The 19,789-nt window shown below is 34.4% G+C and overlaps 1 protein-coding gene across 5 annotated transcripts in view; it reads left to right on the forward strand.

The window, feature by feature from the left end:
• The window catches only part of LOC129767523 (zwei Ig domain protein zig-8-like), a 275,193-nt gene that overhangs the window by 142,990 nt on the left and 112,414 nt on the right, over window positions 1–19,789 (forward strand). For 2 of the 5 annotated variants that reach the window (XM_055768513.1, XM_055768515.1), the window contains 2 exons: window positions 5,049–5,903; window positions 17,773–18,222. The exons of 1 other annotated variant lie outside the window; for it this stretch is intronic. In XM_055768513.1, coding sequence (XP_055624488.1) covers window positions 18,159–18,222 — 64 coding nt within the window. In that variant the 5' untranslated portion in view covers window positions 5,049–5,903; window positions 17,773–18,158. Of the gene's footprint in view, window positions 1–5,048; window positions 5,904–17,683; window positions 18,223–19,789 lie in introns of those variants that run through there. 2 more of the 5 variants (XM_055768514.1, XM_055768516.1) reach the window with 2 other exon arrangements.

Raw genomic sequence — 19,789 nt, forward strand, 5'->3', positions numbered from 1 at the left:
TATTCATTGGAGCATAATCAATGTTTATCTACTTTACCCTTCACACATTCTATGAAGGATCTTACAAACACCAAGTCAGGATTATGCCATCGTTTCTCCTGTTTTCAGCTGTAGCAGCTGCAGTAAACGGCGCAACCACGTTTTCTCTGTTATTTTGTCCAATTCATTGTCGAATCACGATTGTGGAACGCTGCCATGTCCTAATTGTTCTCGTTTTGAGCATGTTCTCAATTTATCAAATTTATTCTGTTGTGGTTTGTGTGTTTGCCTACTTCTAGTACTTCTCCGATATTCGACAGCTGTCCGGAAGAGAATTCGAGTCCAGAATGATGGCACAGCTGTTCGAATTGGTAGCGGAAAGTTTGAGTAATGCTGTTGATTGAAGCCACACGAATATGTTTGCTGAAATACTGATTCCGTTTTGTTTTTTATGCCATAATTCACCGAGAAAAGTTATATTAGAGTAAGTAGGAGATCAAAAAACAATAATAATACCACGCAAATTGTCGTTTCTTTGAGAACACTGACATAAAAGCATATTTTGAAGTTAGACTTTCGACTTTCGACTTTCTCGACTTTCTGCAACATGATAAAGAAATGCTTCGAAATCCGGACGCTTAAGCGCTTACGATAATAACTTCAACTACTAAAAAATACTGACATATCATAGCATGAAGAAATGGCGTTCCTATAGAATAAGAAGGCCTTCATCTAAGTTATGAATCACAGAATTCCACAAAATCATGTCATATTTGTTTAAAATTTGAAATTTCTTTCATCGTGTCGCGGTTTTAAATCCATTTGATACCCATATTGATAAGGTTTGGGAAAAAATATATTTGGCGCCATTTTGTGCTGGCGTCCTTTTTGGATTTGAATTTTTCATAAATAACTGTGTTCTACTAGTCGAGTCCATTCGTTTGATACCCATATTGATGGGGTTTAGGAAAATATGAAATCCGTCATTTTGAAGCGGCCGCCATTTTGTATTTTCAAGATAATGAAATACGCAGTTTTATAATGGCTGCAGAGATTAGGGTGTGTTCCGAATTTCAGATCAATCGGTCAACAGGAAGGGGGTTAAATTTCTAATAATGTGGGACAGCGCTACAGACAAAGTTACAAAGTTACCCACGTACATACAAACGGGTCATATAATCGACCCCGTTTAGCGGTTTCCCGGATCGGAAATCTTTACTCCACACTCCATACTCCATACTAATGCTTCTAACATACCCTCAAGCAACGCTTCAATAAGAAATTTAATCGTCAACTTTTGACCGTCCGGATTTGAAAGCATTTTCTGAATGTGCTTTTTATTCCGGACATGAGTTTGTGAAATTCACATTAATTTTTGATTTTTGTCATTTTTTTTGTTAACAGCTAGGTACTGTGTTTAACACTAAACTAAATTGACACAATAGTAAATATCAGCATACAAAACATACAAAACATACAACATACAAAAAATGTCATGGTTTTGGCATGATATTGAATGTAATGAAAAAGTGTCCGGATTAAAAAGCGTCCGGATTGAGAAGCATCACTGTACATCTGTTATAATGAGCCATCTCATAAAGAGCTGCTCATTCGAAAGCTTTACACCAAAAACAACACGAACATCACATGATCTGGCACCATTGGATTTTTTTACCTTCCGAAGAACTCGAAATATTTTACGAGAGAGCATAGTTCAATCTACATGATGTGTGATTTTCAAAACTATGTTATTTTTCGTGTCTGAGTAAATTAAAATTCAAATCATGAATTTTTGGATAAAAAACCATCAATAACTCTTACTAGGATTGAGAAATTGACAAGTGTACTGCAAAATGTTGGTCTTGATAAGCTCTAAAAGTCGTGCGAAGACAGTTTCGATGTAGAATTTGAAACATAAAAGTATATTAAAAGATAGAAAAAAAACTTTGTTCTACAAAGTTGTTTAAAATAATTGGAGCTATAACATTGTTGGACTATGTTTATCTCTATCTATAAAGATAAAAAAGTTATATTTTTTATTTCATCGACAATTTTGGTCACCCTATTTTTGATAATATGAAAATGAGCACTCTATCATATGTAACGACTTTGTCGAAGACAGTTTTTGTCTAGTGAATAACTGACGAGCTCTAAATGCCAATTTCCACTTAAATGCATCTCCTGAACCATTGTGCAATATTGCGTCTCCAGCAACAAAATATGCAAGGCTCCGCGTGGTGAATTACTTACACTACATGGATAATCAACAATGCTGCTCCACTTTTCAGTTCAAATGGGGTCGCTTGTTTGATTTACCACCATAAAAGTTTGTTATATATATATATATATATATATATATATATATATATATATATATATATATATATATATATATATATATATATATATATATATATATATATATATATATATATATATATATATATATATATATATATATATATATATATATATATATATATATATATATATATATATATATATACAGGGTGGGCCATTTAAAGTGGAAGCATCTGGCATCATTGTGTTAACTAAACGTGCGTGGAAAAATAAAAATAAAGTTAAAACATCGCCTGGAGACAACACTATACGTCGATTATATGCCAAATTTATATCGTCTGGTAGTGTTCGTAATGCCAGTCATCTGTCCAGACAACGACCAAGACGTTTCGACGAGAATATTGATGCCGTTCGAGCCAGTGTTGCAGAGACTCCATCGACATCAGGTCGCCATCGTTCGCAAGAGTTAGGCATCGCTCGAACCACTCTCCGACGCATAATTCGTGTTGATTTGAAAATGTTTCGGTATAAAATTCAAATGGCTCAACAACTTAACCCATGTGACTTACCACATCGACTTGATTTTGCGAAATAGACCATCGAAAGGCCAAAAATGAACGTGGCTTTTGGCAAAAAATCATAATGTCTGATGAGGCGCATTTCAACTTGAATGGAGGAGTGAATAAACAAAATTGTCGGTTTTATGCTACTGAAAACCCTCAATTCATCGAAACGCAACCTCTTTATGACCAAAAAGTTACTGTGTGGTGTGGCATTTATGCCGATAAAGTCATCGGCCCGTACTACTTTGAAAACGAAAATGGAGCAACGGTAACCGTGAATGGAGAGCGTTATCGGACAATGATAACCGATTTTTTATTGCCATTTGTTCGTGAAAATGAATTGGACAATTACTGGTTCCAACAGGACGGCGCTACATGCCGTACAGCGGCTGCCACGACCAAATTATTGCGCGAAATGTTCCCCGGAAGATTAATATCAAAAAACGGCGATTATGACTGGCCACCGAGATCTCCTGATTTGACGCCTCCTGACTTTTTTTTATGGGGATATTTAAAATCCAAGGTATCACTGGTAAACCAAGGACCCTGGCTGCGCTGAAAGACAATATCCGACAAGAAATTGCTGCCATATCGGCCGAAACATTGGGCAAAGTGATGGAAAAAGCCGAAAAAAGGGCACATTTTGTGGTCAAGGCCAGAGGCGGTCATTTACGAGATATCATAATCAAAAAAGTAGTTAGAACAAATCTCCTTGGACCAAAATAAATGAATTTCAAAAAAATAATTTAAAATTCCACTTCTTTACTTTGCTATTGCAAAAACAAATCCTTCCACTTTAAATGGCCCACCCTGTATATATATATATATATATATATATATATATATATATATATATATATATATATATATATATAAAAAATTTGAAAATTAAAATTCATTTTTCTCGAAAAAATATGCATTCTAAATTCTGAAAAAATTGATATAAATAGTCCTTAAAATTTCCAACAAGTTTTCCATACATCGGACGAACGGCACATTTTTACGGAAAAAGTTTTTCGAACAACAAATTTTTCATGTTATCCTTTGAAAAAATGCTATTAATGTTCTATTCGTTACATTTTTATATATAAATTATCGCAATTTGCATGATCTGCTAACTTTTCTCTATTTAGAAACTTGTCAAGAACATGTCAAACGTGAGAATTTATACACAAAAATGTTACGAGCAAAACATTATTTTTTTCAGGAGTCTTCACACAAAAATGACTTATATTCCAAAAACTATAACAGATAGAATGTTGACGTCTTCGACAAAAGTTTATATTTTAATGAGATCTAAAACTTTGTCTAATACACTATATCGCTATTTTGACTTTACACAAAATTAGGATTGGTTGTGTTTTTTTTCAAAGAAAACATGAAAAAGTTGTTGTTCGAAAAACTTTTTCCCTGTAAAAGTGCCCATCTTCCGATGTATGGACGACTTGTTGGAAATTTTAAAGGGAATTCAAAAAAAAAATATTTTTTTGAGAAAAATGAATTTTAATTTTTAAAATAACTTTTTTGTCAGCGAAATTTTTTTCCAAAAAATTTTTAGTTTTTTTGGTAAAAATTAAAAAACAATTTCCTACATTTCATCCTTTGCCATGATTTTTGTAGGTATCATAGTTTTTATGTTATAAATTTTTGTAAAAAAATAAGAAAAAAATTTGGCGTTTTCAAAAAGTAGTCTATTTTTTGAATATTTCAAGTATGCAAAATTTCTTAAATGACCCATGTCTTTACACACATAACGTTTCACTGCTATCTGAAATGGTTGGCTACCAACGGCCAGTCGAGTTGGCATGAAATTCGTCATAAGTGTATTAAATCTTTCCGCACATGATATTCATTCGGCTTTTATGCAAGAAATTATTTATTTATTCTTCAATCATATGTTACACAACACGTTTGATAGTTCAGAAAAATAGCTATAGAATATTAACGTATTTTTATGTATTACCAGTGTTCCTTGCGATGCTATTGGAAATAAAATAATGTTCCGTTGGTTCCAGAATTACTGCTCGTTATGTTTGAATGACAACTGAAGTTTACAAATTTACCTTGCTACTCAAATTACTTGCTACCATATTCCATTTACTTTTAATGACCCGAAAATCTAAACCATTTGGATTGCTAGAAATAATTCATGGATTTGACAATTATTCGAAAATAATTTCTCCATTCTTCGTTCTCTTCCTCCAGAAATCTTCAACCGAAGATGCTCACACGCAAACGGTACCCAATCGAAAGGCTCCGCAGACGACCGAATGTTGCGACTCACCAGTAGATTATAATAATTGCACCGCCATTGGTGCTTCATAAATCCGCTTCGCTTCAAAGACAAAAGAAGCCAGGAGCGAGTCTTGCCGTAAAAGCATCCTATTAATAAGATTTTCCACCGCGGCAATAGAGCAGGAGCCAGTGTGCCTCATGGCGACGTTTATAAAAAGGACTCAGAACATGTAGCAAACAAAATAACGAGAGAACAAAAAAAAACTCTTCCAATTAGTGTGGACCAAACGGATATAGAAGACACGCTAATCCTGGCTGACAGCAGTGCAAGCAAACAGTGCAAGGGGAGCGAGGAGCGGTGGTGAAATAATAAAATCTCATAAAGCAGCGAAAAGTCCGTGTGGAAAATGAGAGTGCATAAATTTAGCTCCCAACGTGAAAGTGATACCGAGAAGAAGAAGAGAAAGAAGCGCGAGTGCCACTTGCAGTTTTCAGCAGCACCAGCATTGCCATCATGTCACGCCACCAGCATCGGTGGAGGAGCGTTCCGTGAGCACGAAGGCAGCATCGGGTCGTGTCACCGAATTCCAGACAACGGACAACGGCAGCAGCATCCAGTCGCGCGCGCTCTGAAGCCCTAAACTAGTGAGTTACGCGAGAATACTGCTCAGTGAAATTGCGCATCCCCCCTCCCAGCCGGCGCAAATGCAGTGTAAAAACTTTTTAATAATGGTGGTACCGCTGCGCTCCGGCCACTTTACTGGCGCCCTCGGAAAGGATGTGTGCATAAGTGGTAATACGAAGTGATCATACGACACGCGAAGGGTGCGTTTTCTGTGTTGAACAAGGATGAGAGATAGCACAAAAAAAAATCGAAAGAAATGATGATCTCGAAACTGTGCTGAGTGATAATTGCATATGTTCTCCAACGTCATTTTGTGAGATGAGTTGTGGATTACATATAGTGAATATTCTTTATTGGTCACTTGTTTGCAACGAATATTTTTATGATCTTGAGAATAATGAAAGTAATTCCCAAGAGTATACGATAATTACTTCATAAATCTTTTCCATTTTGACGTTATTATGTATGAACCTTTATCACAAGCCGGTTGAGCTTCCTTAGCCCAGTTTCGAGTCAGAGATGCCACATTTTTCTAAATTTACGCATTTCTAAGGATTTTATTTTTTTTTGCAATAAAATCGAATAAAAAACTCATTGTCACCACATTGAGGATACATAATTTTGATACGAAATAGTCTGTGATCAACCATTGACCCGTAAAGCGCACCGATCAGATACTTTCTCGAAATGGAACGGTGTTTCGACAATAGCGTAAAGATTTTCTTAACTCCAAATGCGGCATTCCACCAATTAATACGAATCCATTTTAATTTCATATTTTTAATTTAGCTGAAACTTTGCCAACTTGTTCGGCACTAGGTACGATACTATTTTACGGTATTAGATTTTTAAATACAATCACGACTAACGTTTGAAAAGTGAAAGAAAATTGTACCATTTCAGAGAATGAACTATAACGCCTAAAAGCCAAAATTATAGATTATAATTCATCAATTCTGGATAAAAAAATTGATTTTTGACAAAAAAAATTAAAAAAAAAATTAAAATGGAATACAGGTCGGACTCGATTTTCCGGAGTATTGATCTTTTATCACTCCGGATAATCGAGTCATAAAAAAACGAATTTTCTCTCGGTAAACGTAATTATAATTAAGATTTGCACTTGTTTATTAAACGGTTTTATCTAGGTTGACCCGTTTGTATGTTTGTGACTTTGTAACTTTGTCTGTAGCGCTGTACCACATTAAAAGAAATTTAACCCCCTTTCTGTTGGCCGATTCATCTGAAATTTGGAACACATCTTTATCTCTGGTGTCATTATAAAATTGCGTATTCCATTATCTTGGAAATCCAAGATGGCGGCCACTACAAAATGACGTATTACACATTTTCTCAGAACCCCATCAATATTTATGTCAAATGAAAGGGATTGACTAGTAGAACACAGTTATTTATGAAAAATGCAAATCCAAAATGACCGCCACCACAAAATGATGCCATATATATTTTTTTTTGAAAACCTCATCAATATGGGTATCAACAGAAAGTTCTCGACTAGCAGAACATAGCAGATCATGAAAAATCCAATTAGAAGATGACCCCAGTCCCCAAACAACTAATTACTTTTTAAATGTTTTCATTCAGCTTGACCTGTTTCTATGTATGTTTGAATGTTTGTAGGGTTTTTTTTTCCAAAATACAGTCAACTCTCCCTAACTCGATATCCAAGGGACCATCAAGTTAGAGAGGTATCGAGTTATGGAGAGAAAAATGCTTGTAAAATAAATCAAAGATGCCATGAAATCCATCGAGTTAGGGAAAATATCGAGTTACAGAACATCGAGTTAGGGAGAGTTGACTGTATATATTTTATTAAGGCACATGTGGCGTTAGCCTGACGGGGCCGGGAGTCCAATAAGGGTTGTGCGTAGGGTTGTCCCACATCAATAGAAAATTGACGCCGTTCCTGTTGACTGATTGATCTGAAATTTGGAACACATCTTTATCTCTAGAGTCATTATAAAACTGCGTGTTCCATGATCTTGGATGATGGCGGCCGCTACAAAATGAATGAATGACTTGACTTGGAGAACACGATCATGGATTTTTCATGATCTACTGTGTTCTACCAGTCAAGCCCTTTCATTTGATACCCATATTGATGGGGTTGTGAAAAAAATATATATGGCGCCATTTTGTGGTGGCGGCCGTTTTGGGTTTGCAATTTTCATAAATAACTGTGTTCTACTAGTCAAGTCCTTTCATTTGATACCCATATAGATGGTATTCGGAGAAAATATAAAACCCGCCATTTTGTAGTGGCCGCCATCTTGGATTTGAATTTTTCATAAATAACTGTATTCTAGTCAAACCTTTCATTTGATACCCATATTAGTTATTCAATATGGAATTATTATACAAATTATTCAAAATTTCCGAAAAACAAAAATAGAATACTCCGGATAATCGAGTCTAAAATTCCGGATAATCGAGTCGGACCTGTATTACAAAAACTACATTTTTGAAAAATTTTAATTTTTGATACAATAAAGCCTATAAAGCGATTGTCTCCAGCAACTGGTGGAAATTTGATTTTGGGCAAATGAAAAAAGATTTTTTATTGCATTGAAAATTTGCACTTGAAAAAAATAAATCGAAAACCTACATAATTCTCATCGAAGAATGAAATGTAGGAAATTGTTTGAATTCATATAAACCATTTTATTTAATCACACTGAAAAAAAAATCAAATTTCAACTTCTCGAAAACGTATTTTTTTTAATTCCCAAAAAAATATATACAGCCATTCCATGCCAAACCGATATAGCAGTTCTCAGATTTTCATGAAAAGTGGTAGTTTTGTTCCTTGTTGCAAAATAATAGATCCGCTTTTTTTCATTAGGGTGCCCATTTCTATTTTGCTGAGGTTCGAAAAATAAACGTTTTCGGCTTTTTTCCAACAACGACTTTTTTAAAAAAAAATTTGACTTTTGAACTACTCAATCGATTCAGATAATCGACATATCAAATTGAAGTCAATAAGCTAGCCTTGGAAAACGACAAATGATCTTAAACCCAACCAAGTGTTCGATTATATCCTTTTCTCGTAAACGTTCAACAGTCACAGTCATTGTTTATAAGCTTGGAGAAGAAAATAACAGCATGTTTACTGCGTTAAGGACCTTGGAATCATTCTCGATTCCGGGCGTTCATTTCGCGATCATATCGTATATGTAACTTCAAAATCATCTAAGGTACCTGGCATTATGTTTCGCTCGACCGAACATTTTAAAGATATTTACTGCATGCAAGCTATTTACTGTGCCCTGGTCTCTGGTCAATACTCGAGTATGCGTCTGTAGTTTGGGCACCATACTACCAAAATAACATTTTACGCGAGAAGGCTGCCCAGCGCTATGTTTTGAGGTCATTTACCACGGAGTAATCCTCATAGTCTCCCTAGCTATGAACTGCGCTGCAAACTTATAAGATTAGGTACTTTAGATGTTCGTCGTAAAATTGCTAAAACTCGTTCTGTATCTGACTTGATATTGGGGGTCACATTGATTGTCCAGAAATTCTGCAGGAAATCAATTACATACATACAAAGTAGAAACCTTAGGTCTTATAGTTTTCTACGAATACCGATTTCTCGTACAAACTATGGCTACAATGAACCTTTTTCGAGCACGTGTCGCGAGTACAACTGATACAGTTGTTTCTTCGGATCCGGGTTGTCTCGTATATTACTCAAGAAACGCTACATCTCCGCAATTACAGACACTGCTATTAGTAATTAATTCCTTATCTTTGTATATTGTTTCTTGAAAATGAAGTTTTTCTACATAACATGTGCAAAAAACAGAGAGGCGTAAAGAGTATTCTTTCTGTTCTCCATTATCCAGTTAGACCACCGGACAGCGGAGACAGTTGATTGATCATTGTTCAGTTATTTATAAAACAGCAGCCCGATGTGTCTTGCATTGCAGAGCAGTTGTATGGATGAATCGATCTTATTTCGACCGTGGATCGATCTCCATCGCTGATGATTGTTGCGTGGACGTAGCTATTCTGTAACAACACAAAGATGGTCAGTGAGGGCCCTGAGTCTTGAACTCACGATCGATCGCTTATTAAGCGAACGCGCAACCAATGTGGCTACGGAGACCCCCGTTATATCCAGTTTTAATAGTCATTTAATTCAGCCACCTCATTGATTTTCGGTCTGTTAGACAGTATCCGCGAGTAAAGGAGGGTTAACCGAGTAAACTATAAAAAAACAAATACAAGTTAAAATTACGAAACAAAATTCTTTTTTTTTTTGCAAGTTAATTATTTTTTTAAATAAGACTATCTCAGATGGTTTAATTTCATTTGTCATTTGTCTGAATCGGTCCATTTGTTCAAAAGTTATGAATTTTTGTGGTGGGAAAAAGAGGAAACAAATGTTTTTTCGGACCATCGGTTAACTTTGAAAAATCATAACTCAACTGATTTTTGGATATATAAAAAAATGTAGCATCCTTAGTCCAAAGCCATAAAAACAGCAAAAAATAAAAACTATTAATAATTACAAAAACAAAATCCGATGTTTTTGCAAGTACTATTGGAAATATTCCAACGAAGACTTGCTAATTGGCTTTAAATTGATATGTTGATCATCTGAATCGATCAAGTAGTTCAAAAGTTATAAGTTTCTGAACAAAGTCATTTTTGGAAAAAGGGGTAAAAGTTGATTTTTCGGACCACCCTAAAATGGAACTGGGCACCCTAATAATAAAAAAAAAAGTACGGGTCTAATTTTTGGCGATGAAGAACAAAACTACCACTTTTCGCGAAAATCTAAGAACCAATGAATCGGTTTGGCATGGAATAGCAGAATATACAGTGTCGGACAAAATATCAAGACTACTGCTCAAGCAAAAAAAGAAAGTGATTAAACTTTGAGAAAAAATAATCCAATCTAGCGCGTCAATCCATTTATAATAATTTATTTGCATTGTCCGAAGAAATTTATAACATCTGTAGTTAAACGAATAGTCATTCATTAAAAAATGCGTTCAACATTTTTACGGATAGTGGCCATATTGCCACCAACAAAAAGTATTCTATTCGCTGTACTTGGAATATTATTTCAATATTTTACTTAGTCAAAACCTTCTAAAGGTATCTGCCACTCTAATTTCTTTGGGCGGCTAAAAATGTACGATATTGATTTCGGAGTCACTTTTATGTAACAAAACCACAATTTTAGAGCACCGGCAGAAAATTCTTTTCAAATTCGTTGAAAATGCAACAAGTTGAAATGTTTTTCACTGTTTTTCAATATAATGAATGGTGTATTTGATGAAACATTCAAATTTTTTTTATAAATTTCTTCGAACAATGCAAGTAAATTATTATGAATAGATTGGAGTACTGGATTGGATTATTTTTTCTCAAAGTTTCGTTACTTAATTTTTTTTTGCTTGAGCAGTCGTCTTAACGTTTTGTCCGTATATTCCAGAAACTATAAAAGATAGAATGCTGACAACATAATAATATTTTAATAAGATCTAAAACTTTGTCGAATACATATCTCGACCTTAAAAAAAATAGTATTAGTTGTATTTTTTTAAAGAAAACATAACAGAGTTGTTGTAAGAAAAACTTTTTTCTAGTAAACGTGCCCATCTTCCAATGTATGGACAGCTTGTTGCAAATAGTAAGGATTATTCATACAGTATAATCCTTACTATTTGCAACAAGCTGTCCATATGTATTCGACAAAGTTTTAGATCTTTTTAAAATATTATTATGTTGTCAGCATTCTATCTTTTATAGTTTCTGGAATATACGGCATTTTTGTATGGAGACTCCTGAAAAATAATGATTTACTCGTAAAATTTTTGTATGTAAATTCTAGCGTTTGACAGGTCTTTAACGTGTTTCCAAATAGAAAAAAATGTTTGCAGAATACGTCAATCGCGAAAATCTACACATTAAATGTTACGAGTTAAACATTCATAGCAGTTTTCCAAAGAAATCATAAAAAAGTTGTTGTTATGAAAATTCTTTCACTGTAGAAGTGCCCTTCTTCCGAGGTATGGATGATTTGTTGGTGATTGTATGAGCAATTCATGTAAGTTTTGTTCAAAATTATTCAGAAAACATTTTGGGAAAAAATAATTTAAATTTTCAAAATAATATAGTTTCGCTGAAATTTATTTCTTTTAATTGGTTTGATGTTTTTGATTAAAAACTTCAATTATTTTCTACATTTCATTATTTAACCAATATTTTGTAGGTCTGATAGTTTTTGACTTGGGATTTTTCGAAAAAAGGTGAGATAAACTCAAACTCAAAAAACAAAACACTCATAATAAACCTACAGAAGGTTGATTAAAGAATGAAATGTAGAAAAATAATTTATGTTTTTATTAAAAAATATCGAACAAATTTTAAAAAAGGTCATTAAAAAAATATTTTGGAAATTTAAATTAATATTTCTCAACAATTATATGTTTTTTAAATTTTGAAAAAATATGTATGACTTTCCCATACGATTATCTACAAGTCATCCATATAACGGAAGAAGACAGGGAAAAAGTTTTCCTAACAACATTTTTTGCATATTTTCTTTTAAAAATTTGTATGAATGTTTAAATCATAACATTTTAGTGTGTAGATCATCGCAATTGACATATGCTGCAAACTTGTATTTAGAAACATATCAAAACAATTTACACACAAAAATTTTACGAGTAAAACATAATTTTTTCAGAAGTCTCCATACAAAAATACCGTATATTCCAAATATTATAAAAGATAGAAAGTTGACGTCTGACAAAAGCTCATACATTAACAAGATTTAAAACTCTGTCAGGGGGTCTTCGTAGCCGCATTGGTTGCGCGTTCGTTTACTAAGTGATCGATCGAGAGTTCAAAACACAGGACCCTTAAATGACCATTTTTGTGTTGCTATAGAAAAACTACGTCCACGCAACAATCATGAGCAATGGAGATCGATCCACGGTCGAAATAAGATCGATTAATCCATACAACTGCTCTGCTATGCAAAAAGCATCGGGCTGTTGTGCAATTTAATAACCCAACAATGATCACATAAACTGTCTCCGCTGTCCGATCTGCTGAACAATGGATGAACAGAAATAACACTCTTACGTCTGAATGGCCACTACTGTGTAATTTTCCATAATGTAATGGAACAGAAAAAATACTCCTACCCCTATATGGCTACTACTGTGAAATTTGCAATTTAGAAAAACCATTAAAACATTTTACATGTACACGATCAAAACCCGGCTTTGTTACAGTCAAAATGCTAATGAGCCTAAATAAATAAACAAATGGGTAAAAAAACTTTGTCGAATACACTGTATGCCTATCTAGACTTTAAACAAAATTAGGAATAGTTGTATTTTTTTTTCAAACGAAACATGAAATAGTTGTTGTTAGAAAACCTTTTTCCTTGTAAAAGTGTCCATCTTTCGATGTATGGTTGACTTTTTGGAAATTGTAAGGGCTATTCATATAATTTCTTTGCGAATTTCTGTTTTTAAAATATTTAGTTTTCAGTGTAATTTAAAAACAATTATTTTTAAGTGAGAATATAAACAATTTCTTACATTTGACCCTTTATCGAGAGTTTTTTACGGGTATTATGTTTTTTGTGATAGAAAACTTAAATAAAAATCATTTTAAAAGCCGTAAAAATCATTATTCATTTACCCAACATTTCTACCAGTTGTCGGAGACAATCAACAATTTATATTGAATAAAAAGTAGTTTTTGAGATACAGTAACGTCTCGATTATATCTCTCTCGAACTCATCACTGAAATTGCTTCACTTTTATCATGTTTTTCGAAAAATGAGAAATAACATGAAGAGTTCAATTCGTCATTTAATTATTGAACAAAAGATGAGATTAAAGCAGAAAAAAATATTTTTAAGCGTTCATGTAGCCTCTAGTCATCAGTTGTACTAACGAAAAATTTTCGTACTGTGCAATTCGTAGCGTATACCACGTATCTTTTTGAAAGTCCTGCATAACCATAAACAATTTTCGAGTAATGGATGATTTCAGAAAAAAAAATTTCAATTGTATGAAGGCCCACGATAGGACCGTTCAGCAGGTACAGAGTCTTTCAGATTAAACTCTCACACAAAAAAATCGAATAGCTCCTTATAAAAAAATGTTTCGCTCCGTCGATGGTAACACTGCATTCCCCGCTTTGGGACGATAATATTCGGATATTCTTTCAGTCTGGTCGGATGGTTTTTAGTGTTAAGATGTACAATTTACAAGAACGTGTATTTTTAGTGAAATCGTATCACTCGAGCAACCGAAGTCTTAATAAAAACTTTGTTCTTTTATGGTAAGAATTTCAACATTTCTCTTCGTCGATTACTTCCTCTGGGGTTAAAGAAGGACGGTTGCTATGTAAATAAGCCACAAAATTTGAAGGACTTTAAGAAAGAAATAACTCGGATTTTAACAGCATCGAAGTCGTAATGTTAGAGTTATGCATGAAGAATTTTGTTCATCGTTTGAAACGCGTTATCGGAACCCGTTCACATCGAAAATGTCCTAAAATAAGCTTTATTTTGTTTTTTAAATAAAAATCGGTTCACTTTTGTAGAAGTTATTAAAGTTTGTTGCGTGAGTGTTTAATCTGAAAGATATAATTTCGGTGAATCTGACTTATTATTCGAAACAACTACCAGACAAACATTAACTCATTTGTAGGAACCGGATAACATTCATGTCGTGTTCCAACGTTGTAATCATAATCTTTTATTGATTTTTATTGATTATTTGAGGACCGAAAAATTCTCTATGGTTCAAAGATACGTTACTCCCAGTGTACTACCTAATCTATCTATTTTGGATTCGTTTGTCAGTTTCTGACTCGAAAAAGACCACAACATTAGGCAGATTTCCTAATAGATAACTGCACTGCGCATTATTGTAGGGATTTTTGCTAATTGCTGATTTTACTGAATTTGGAATTTGCTGATGATGGACTGACATGAGACAAACAGACAAGCAGACAAACAGACAAACAGACAAGCAGACAAACAGACAAACAGACAAACAGACAAACAGACAAACAGACAAACAGACAAACAGACAAACAGACAAACAGACAAACAGACAAACAGACAAACAGACAAACAGACAAACAGACAAACAGACAAACAGACAAACAGACAAACAGACAAACAGACAAACAGACAAACAGACAAACAGACAAACAGACAAACAGACAAACAGACAAACAGACAAACAGACAAACAGACAAACAGACAAACAGACAAACAGACAAACAGACAAACAGACAAACAGACAAACAGACAAACAGACAAACAGACAAACAGACAAACAGACAAACAGACAAACAGACAAACAGACAAACAGACAAACAGACAAACAGACAAACAGACAAACAGACAAACAGACAAACAGACAAACAGACAAACAGACAAACAGACAAACAGACAAACAGACAAACAGACAAACAGACAAACAGACAAACAGACAAACAGACAAACAGACAAACAGACAAACAGACAAACAGACAAACAGACAAACAGACAAACAGACAAACAGACAAACAGACAAACAGACAAACAGACAAACAGACAAACAGATAAACAGACAAACAGACAAACAGACAAACAGATAAACAGACAAACAGACAAACAGACAAACAGATTACAGGGCAAGCTAAATAAAACCTATTAAAAATAGAAAAAACGAAATTCTGCTGTTCTTTTTCTCTATATTCTCAGAAGATACCTTATGAACCAAACAGTAATACCGGAGCTCGAGAAAGAATTTTTCACACAAAACACAGTAAAGCCAAATTATTAGTATAGTGAATGGCCAATCAGAAATGGATGAAGATACCGATGTTCGGAAAGATGAAGATGAAGATGAAAATGAATGGATATAGATTAGGGTGCCAATGAATGTATGAGAAAAAATCGACCCTAAAATTTCAAAAAAGTTACCCTATACAAAATGTTGACCACTTCGAAAAAACACCCTATGCCAAATATCAGCTCAATCGGACTTGAGGGAGAGTGACGCAAAGCGGTCAAAGTTTGAGTTTTTTGAAAATCGAAAAATCACCCAAGGGAGGAGTAAAGGAAATCGGGGTTATCGAAAAAAAAAGTTTGATGCCAAATGTCTTAAAATTGCATGAAACATCGAGATCTAGTGTCATTTCGAAAAAAAAATTGTCAAAAATCGTCACTCTGAGACATTTTTTTCGGAGTACGAGACGAAATGTATGGTTTTATGTGTCAATAAAAATAATTTCCCGATTTTTCATTCGGAACTTGTTGCGATATGTTGATTTGCACGATAATATACCCTTTGCAAAATATTAGCTCATTCGAACTTCATTTATTAGTGTTGCAGACGTTAAAATTTGAGTTTTTTGAAAACCAAAAAATCACTGTAAATCGGGGGTTTCAAATTTTGTTTGGGAGATTCACAGTTATTTAAAAAAAATGTTTTTTGTTTAAAATCGACTTTTCAGACGGAAAAACGACCGAGCGCCATAAAAAAATTTTTTTTTGACAAAATTTTTTTTCGAGATAACAGTAAATCTCGACAAGTAATGCAATTTTAAGACGTTTGACATTAATAAATTTTTTTGAAAACCCCGATTTTCGTCGATCTTTGGTTTTTTTTAAAAAAATGCTCCAATTGTTACGTCTGTGACACTAATAAATGAAGTTCGAATGAGTTAATATTTTGCAAAGGGTATATTATCGTGCAAATCAACATATCGCTGCAAGTTCCGAATGAAAAATCGAGATGACTATTTTTATTGGTACCCTAAACCATACGTTTCGTTTCGTATTCCGAAAAAAAACGAAAAGTCCCAGAGTGTGTTTGACAGAAATTTTTTTTCGAGATATCGACGTTTCATGCAATGTTAAGACATTTGGCATTTCTAAAAAAAATCGAAAACCCCGATTCCTTTTATTCCCCCTTGGGTGATATTTCGATTTTCAAAAAACTCAATCTTTGACCGTTTTGCGCCACTCTGTCTTAAGTCCGATTGAGCTAATATTTGGCATAGAGTGTTTTTTCGAGGTGGTGAACATTTTTTATGAGGTAACTTTTTGAAATTAGAGATGACCATTTTCATTGGCACCTAATAATAGATATTACCCATAAAAAGTTGCTCTGGAAAATGCGATCTGAAAACGCCAATACAGAGCAATCCACACATAACGGCAATTTCAAATTTGAGTGACACGACAGAATGGGCAGAACAAAGGACTCATATTTAGCTTATATACTTGCTTTGGAACAAATACGAGAAATTACTATGAGAAAAGCACTATATCTATCAATGATTTTGGTATATATTGTTATATTGTGTTGTTTTTCGTGTCCATGTAATGAATATATAATATTAAATCGTAACAATCGGAGAGAATATATCACATTTCCATTATATAACGCGGTTTTTTTAGCGTGATATAATCGAGATGTTACTGAATTCCATTTCAAAACCTTATTTTAATTTTTTTTCGTTAAATTTTTTTTTCAGTTTTTTCAGTATTTTTTCCAGTACTACAAAATTATAATCTGTAACTTTTCCACCATTTCGATCAATAACCTGTATTGGCGTTATAGAATATTTTCTACCATTTTTGAATAAGCCCTTTCAGAAATTAGCCGTGATCGAATTTAAAAAACACTTACCGTTAAATGGCACCGTACCTAGTGCCGAACAAGTTGGAAAAGTTTCAGGTGAATGAAAACTATGAAATTTAAAAATTCTTCGAGGATTCGTGTTGATTGATGGAATGCCTCAAATGCAACAGTTTTTGTGACAAATATTCTTGCAAAATTCGACAATGAGAGTTCCGAACTAAATCATTGTTTTCCTCAGTCAATAGTTGCGTTGTTTAGTTGCCAGTCTATTCATGAAGGAATGAGAAATCAAACGAAACACAGAGCATGTTACTGAATCCTGAAAACAGAATCCTACAAATTAAGAAAATTCGTAAAATTGGCATCTCTGTCTCGTGCTTGTTGGGCAAATTGCACAACTCAGCTAACGGATCCTTTATTCAGCTAACCTAGTGTTGTGATTCAAAACAAAAACCAAATAGTGCACTCAAAGCCCCGAGGACAACAAACGCAGTTTGTGCGGAAAAAAATAGGAAGTACGACCGTGTGTGTGTTTCACTACTGTGACGTACGAGTTTCCGTCACAATGTCAACGGGCTCTGTGAACGGTATGGTTCAGTGAAATTATACAAACGCGTAGTGCATAGTTTGCGTTGAAACAACGAAAAAACTTTCCCGTTCGCTTCCGGGGTGAAATTCCTGCGGTTGTTACATTTGCCAGACTATCGCTCCGAATCCGTGGTGACTGTTTCTAGCAGCGCGACCAACGTGGGTTGCCTAGGTTAATTTGTATCCATAGATGAGCAAATTTTAATTACACAATAGTGAAAATGTTGGATAAAGCAACATTGTATGTTGGAGTTTGTATACTACTGTTACACAGCAAAATAAAAGGTGAGTAGCGTTTCATTGTGGCACTGTAATATCTTATCATCCATACAAATGGGAAAATCATTTGCATTTCAATGGGGTTCTCAGTGAGCCATTTTAAAGTGTCTGTGATTATTTACACTTATCTCGCACTGCCGGCTGCGAATATGGTGAAAGGAATTTCATTTAATTAAACAGAGCATTCATCCCGCAACAAAAACCTATTCAGCCTACGATAATATTCTCTCACACATACACATAACACCATGACAGTATAACACCCCACCCCCACACACACATGGCACTGCGCCATCAACAACCATTCAAGATTCATTTGCTTCCAAGCAGCGGAAAAGCGCCATTACGTGGCATGGAGGGGACCCATTACCGCCTACAAAAGACGGCAGTGTAAAACCACTTTTTAACTTATTCAATTTCATTACAAACTTTACACACAGCTGGCTGCTCGATGTGATGTGTTTGGCCGGGTAAGAGCAAATTCTTTGTAAAAACGAGTTGAGCACGCTTGGCAGTGAGTGGGTCCCCCTTCTCCCCTTTCCGCGATATAACAGGACTGTCTATGGAGTCTTGGAAGCAATTAAAGCTGAATATGAGGTGCAGAAAATAGCTCGAATTAATTCACTTGGTAAAGCGATATGCCTTCTGTCAAAAAAAGTACCGGGAATTTATGGGAATGGGATGAGAATTGATTATTTAAAAATCTCGCTTGAAGGGAATGCGAAAATTGTTTTTGTCGCTAAGTTGGCATAACTATGGCACAACAACTTTAAACTGACGAGGAATTGAAGAAACAATATTAAGCTCTACGGTTTGGTGAAACTTTGCGTGAACGTTCTTTAAACGGAGTTGAACCTATTTTCATTTTGAATTATAGTGGCTTGCACGGAAAAGGTTCCAGTCTCTTTACATGGAAAAATTAGAACACAACTTATGATTTTTTCACAAAGAAGGTCTGGTGCTTCAAAGATATTGGTGTTTGTAACGGGTATCAACTAAAATTCAAATCAATTTTTTTTCTCGAGTTGTCAAAAAAGACACACATACTTGCAGAAGATCTGATTCATCGAAAATAAAGATACATTGTCCATTGTTGAAAAAAAAAATTGTGAAGTGGGTAAAGCGAAGTTTGCAAAGTTAACGCAAATGAATCTCTTGATTCTATAAACCAACCATTTGCAATTCGTGGCTCTCCAATAATTTTTGTACACCAAGGAGCCCAAAATCCCGAGGAAATATTCGAGTGGACGAAAACAGAGGTAGATTTGTCATCGAAAACAAAAAAAAACCGGAATATTTTTTTATCAACCAGCGTCATTAGGTTTTCAGCATGGAGTTTTTTTTGACACTGTGTATTCCTTGGCTCTTATCATCTTTCCGCACTTCATTCTGACTCTTTTTAAAGTTTTTGCAGATGTACTGGTGGGAATAGTTGCCATCTCTTCGGCTCAATGAATCCTTGCTGTTGAAGGCAGGAGAAAGAGGACGAAGTTCTTTTGCGTCCATAATTTTGGCTGGTCTTCTACTACCTTGCGAGTAGTTATTATGGATCTAAGGATATGGTATACAGTCA

This window comes from Toxorhynchites rutilus, chromosome 2 (assembly GCF_029784135.1).
Source record: "Toxorhynchites rutilus septentrionalis strain SRP chromosome 2, ASM2978413v1, whole genome shotgun sequence".
Taxonomy (NCBI): domain Eukaryota; kingdom Metazoa; phylum Arthropoda; class Insecta; order Diptera; family Culicidae; genus Toxorhynchites; species Toxorhynchites rutilus.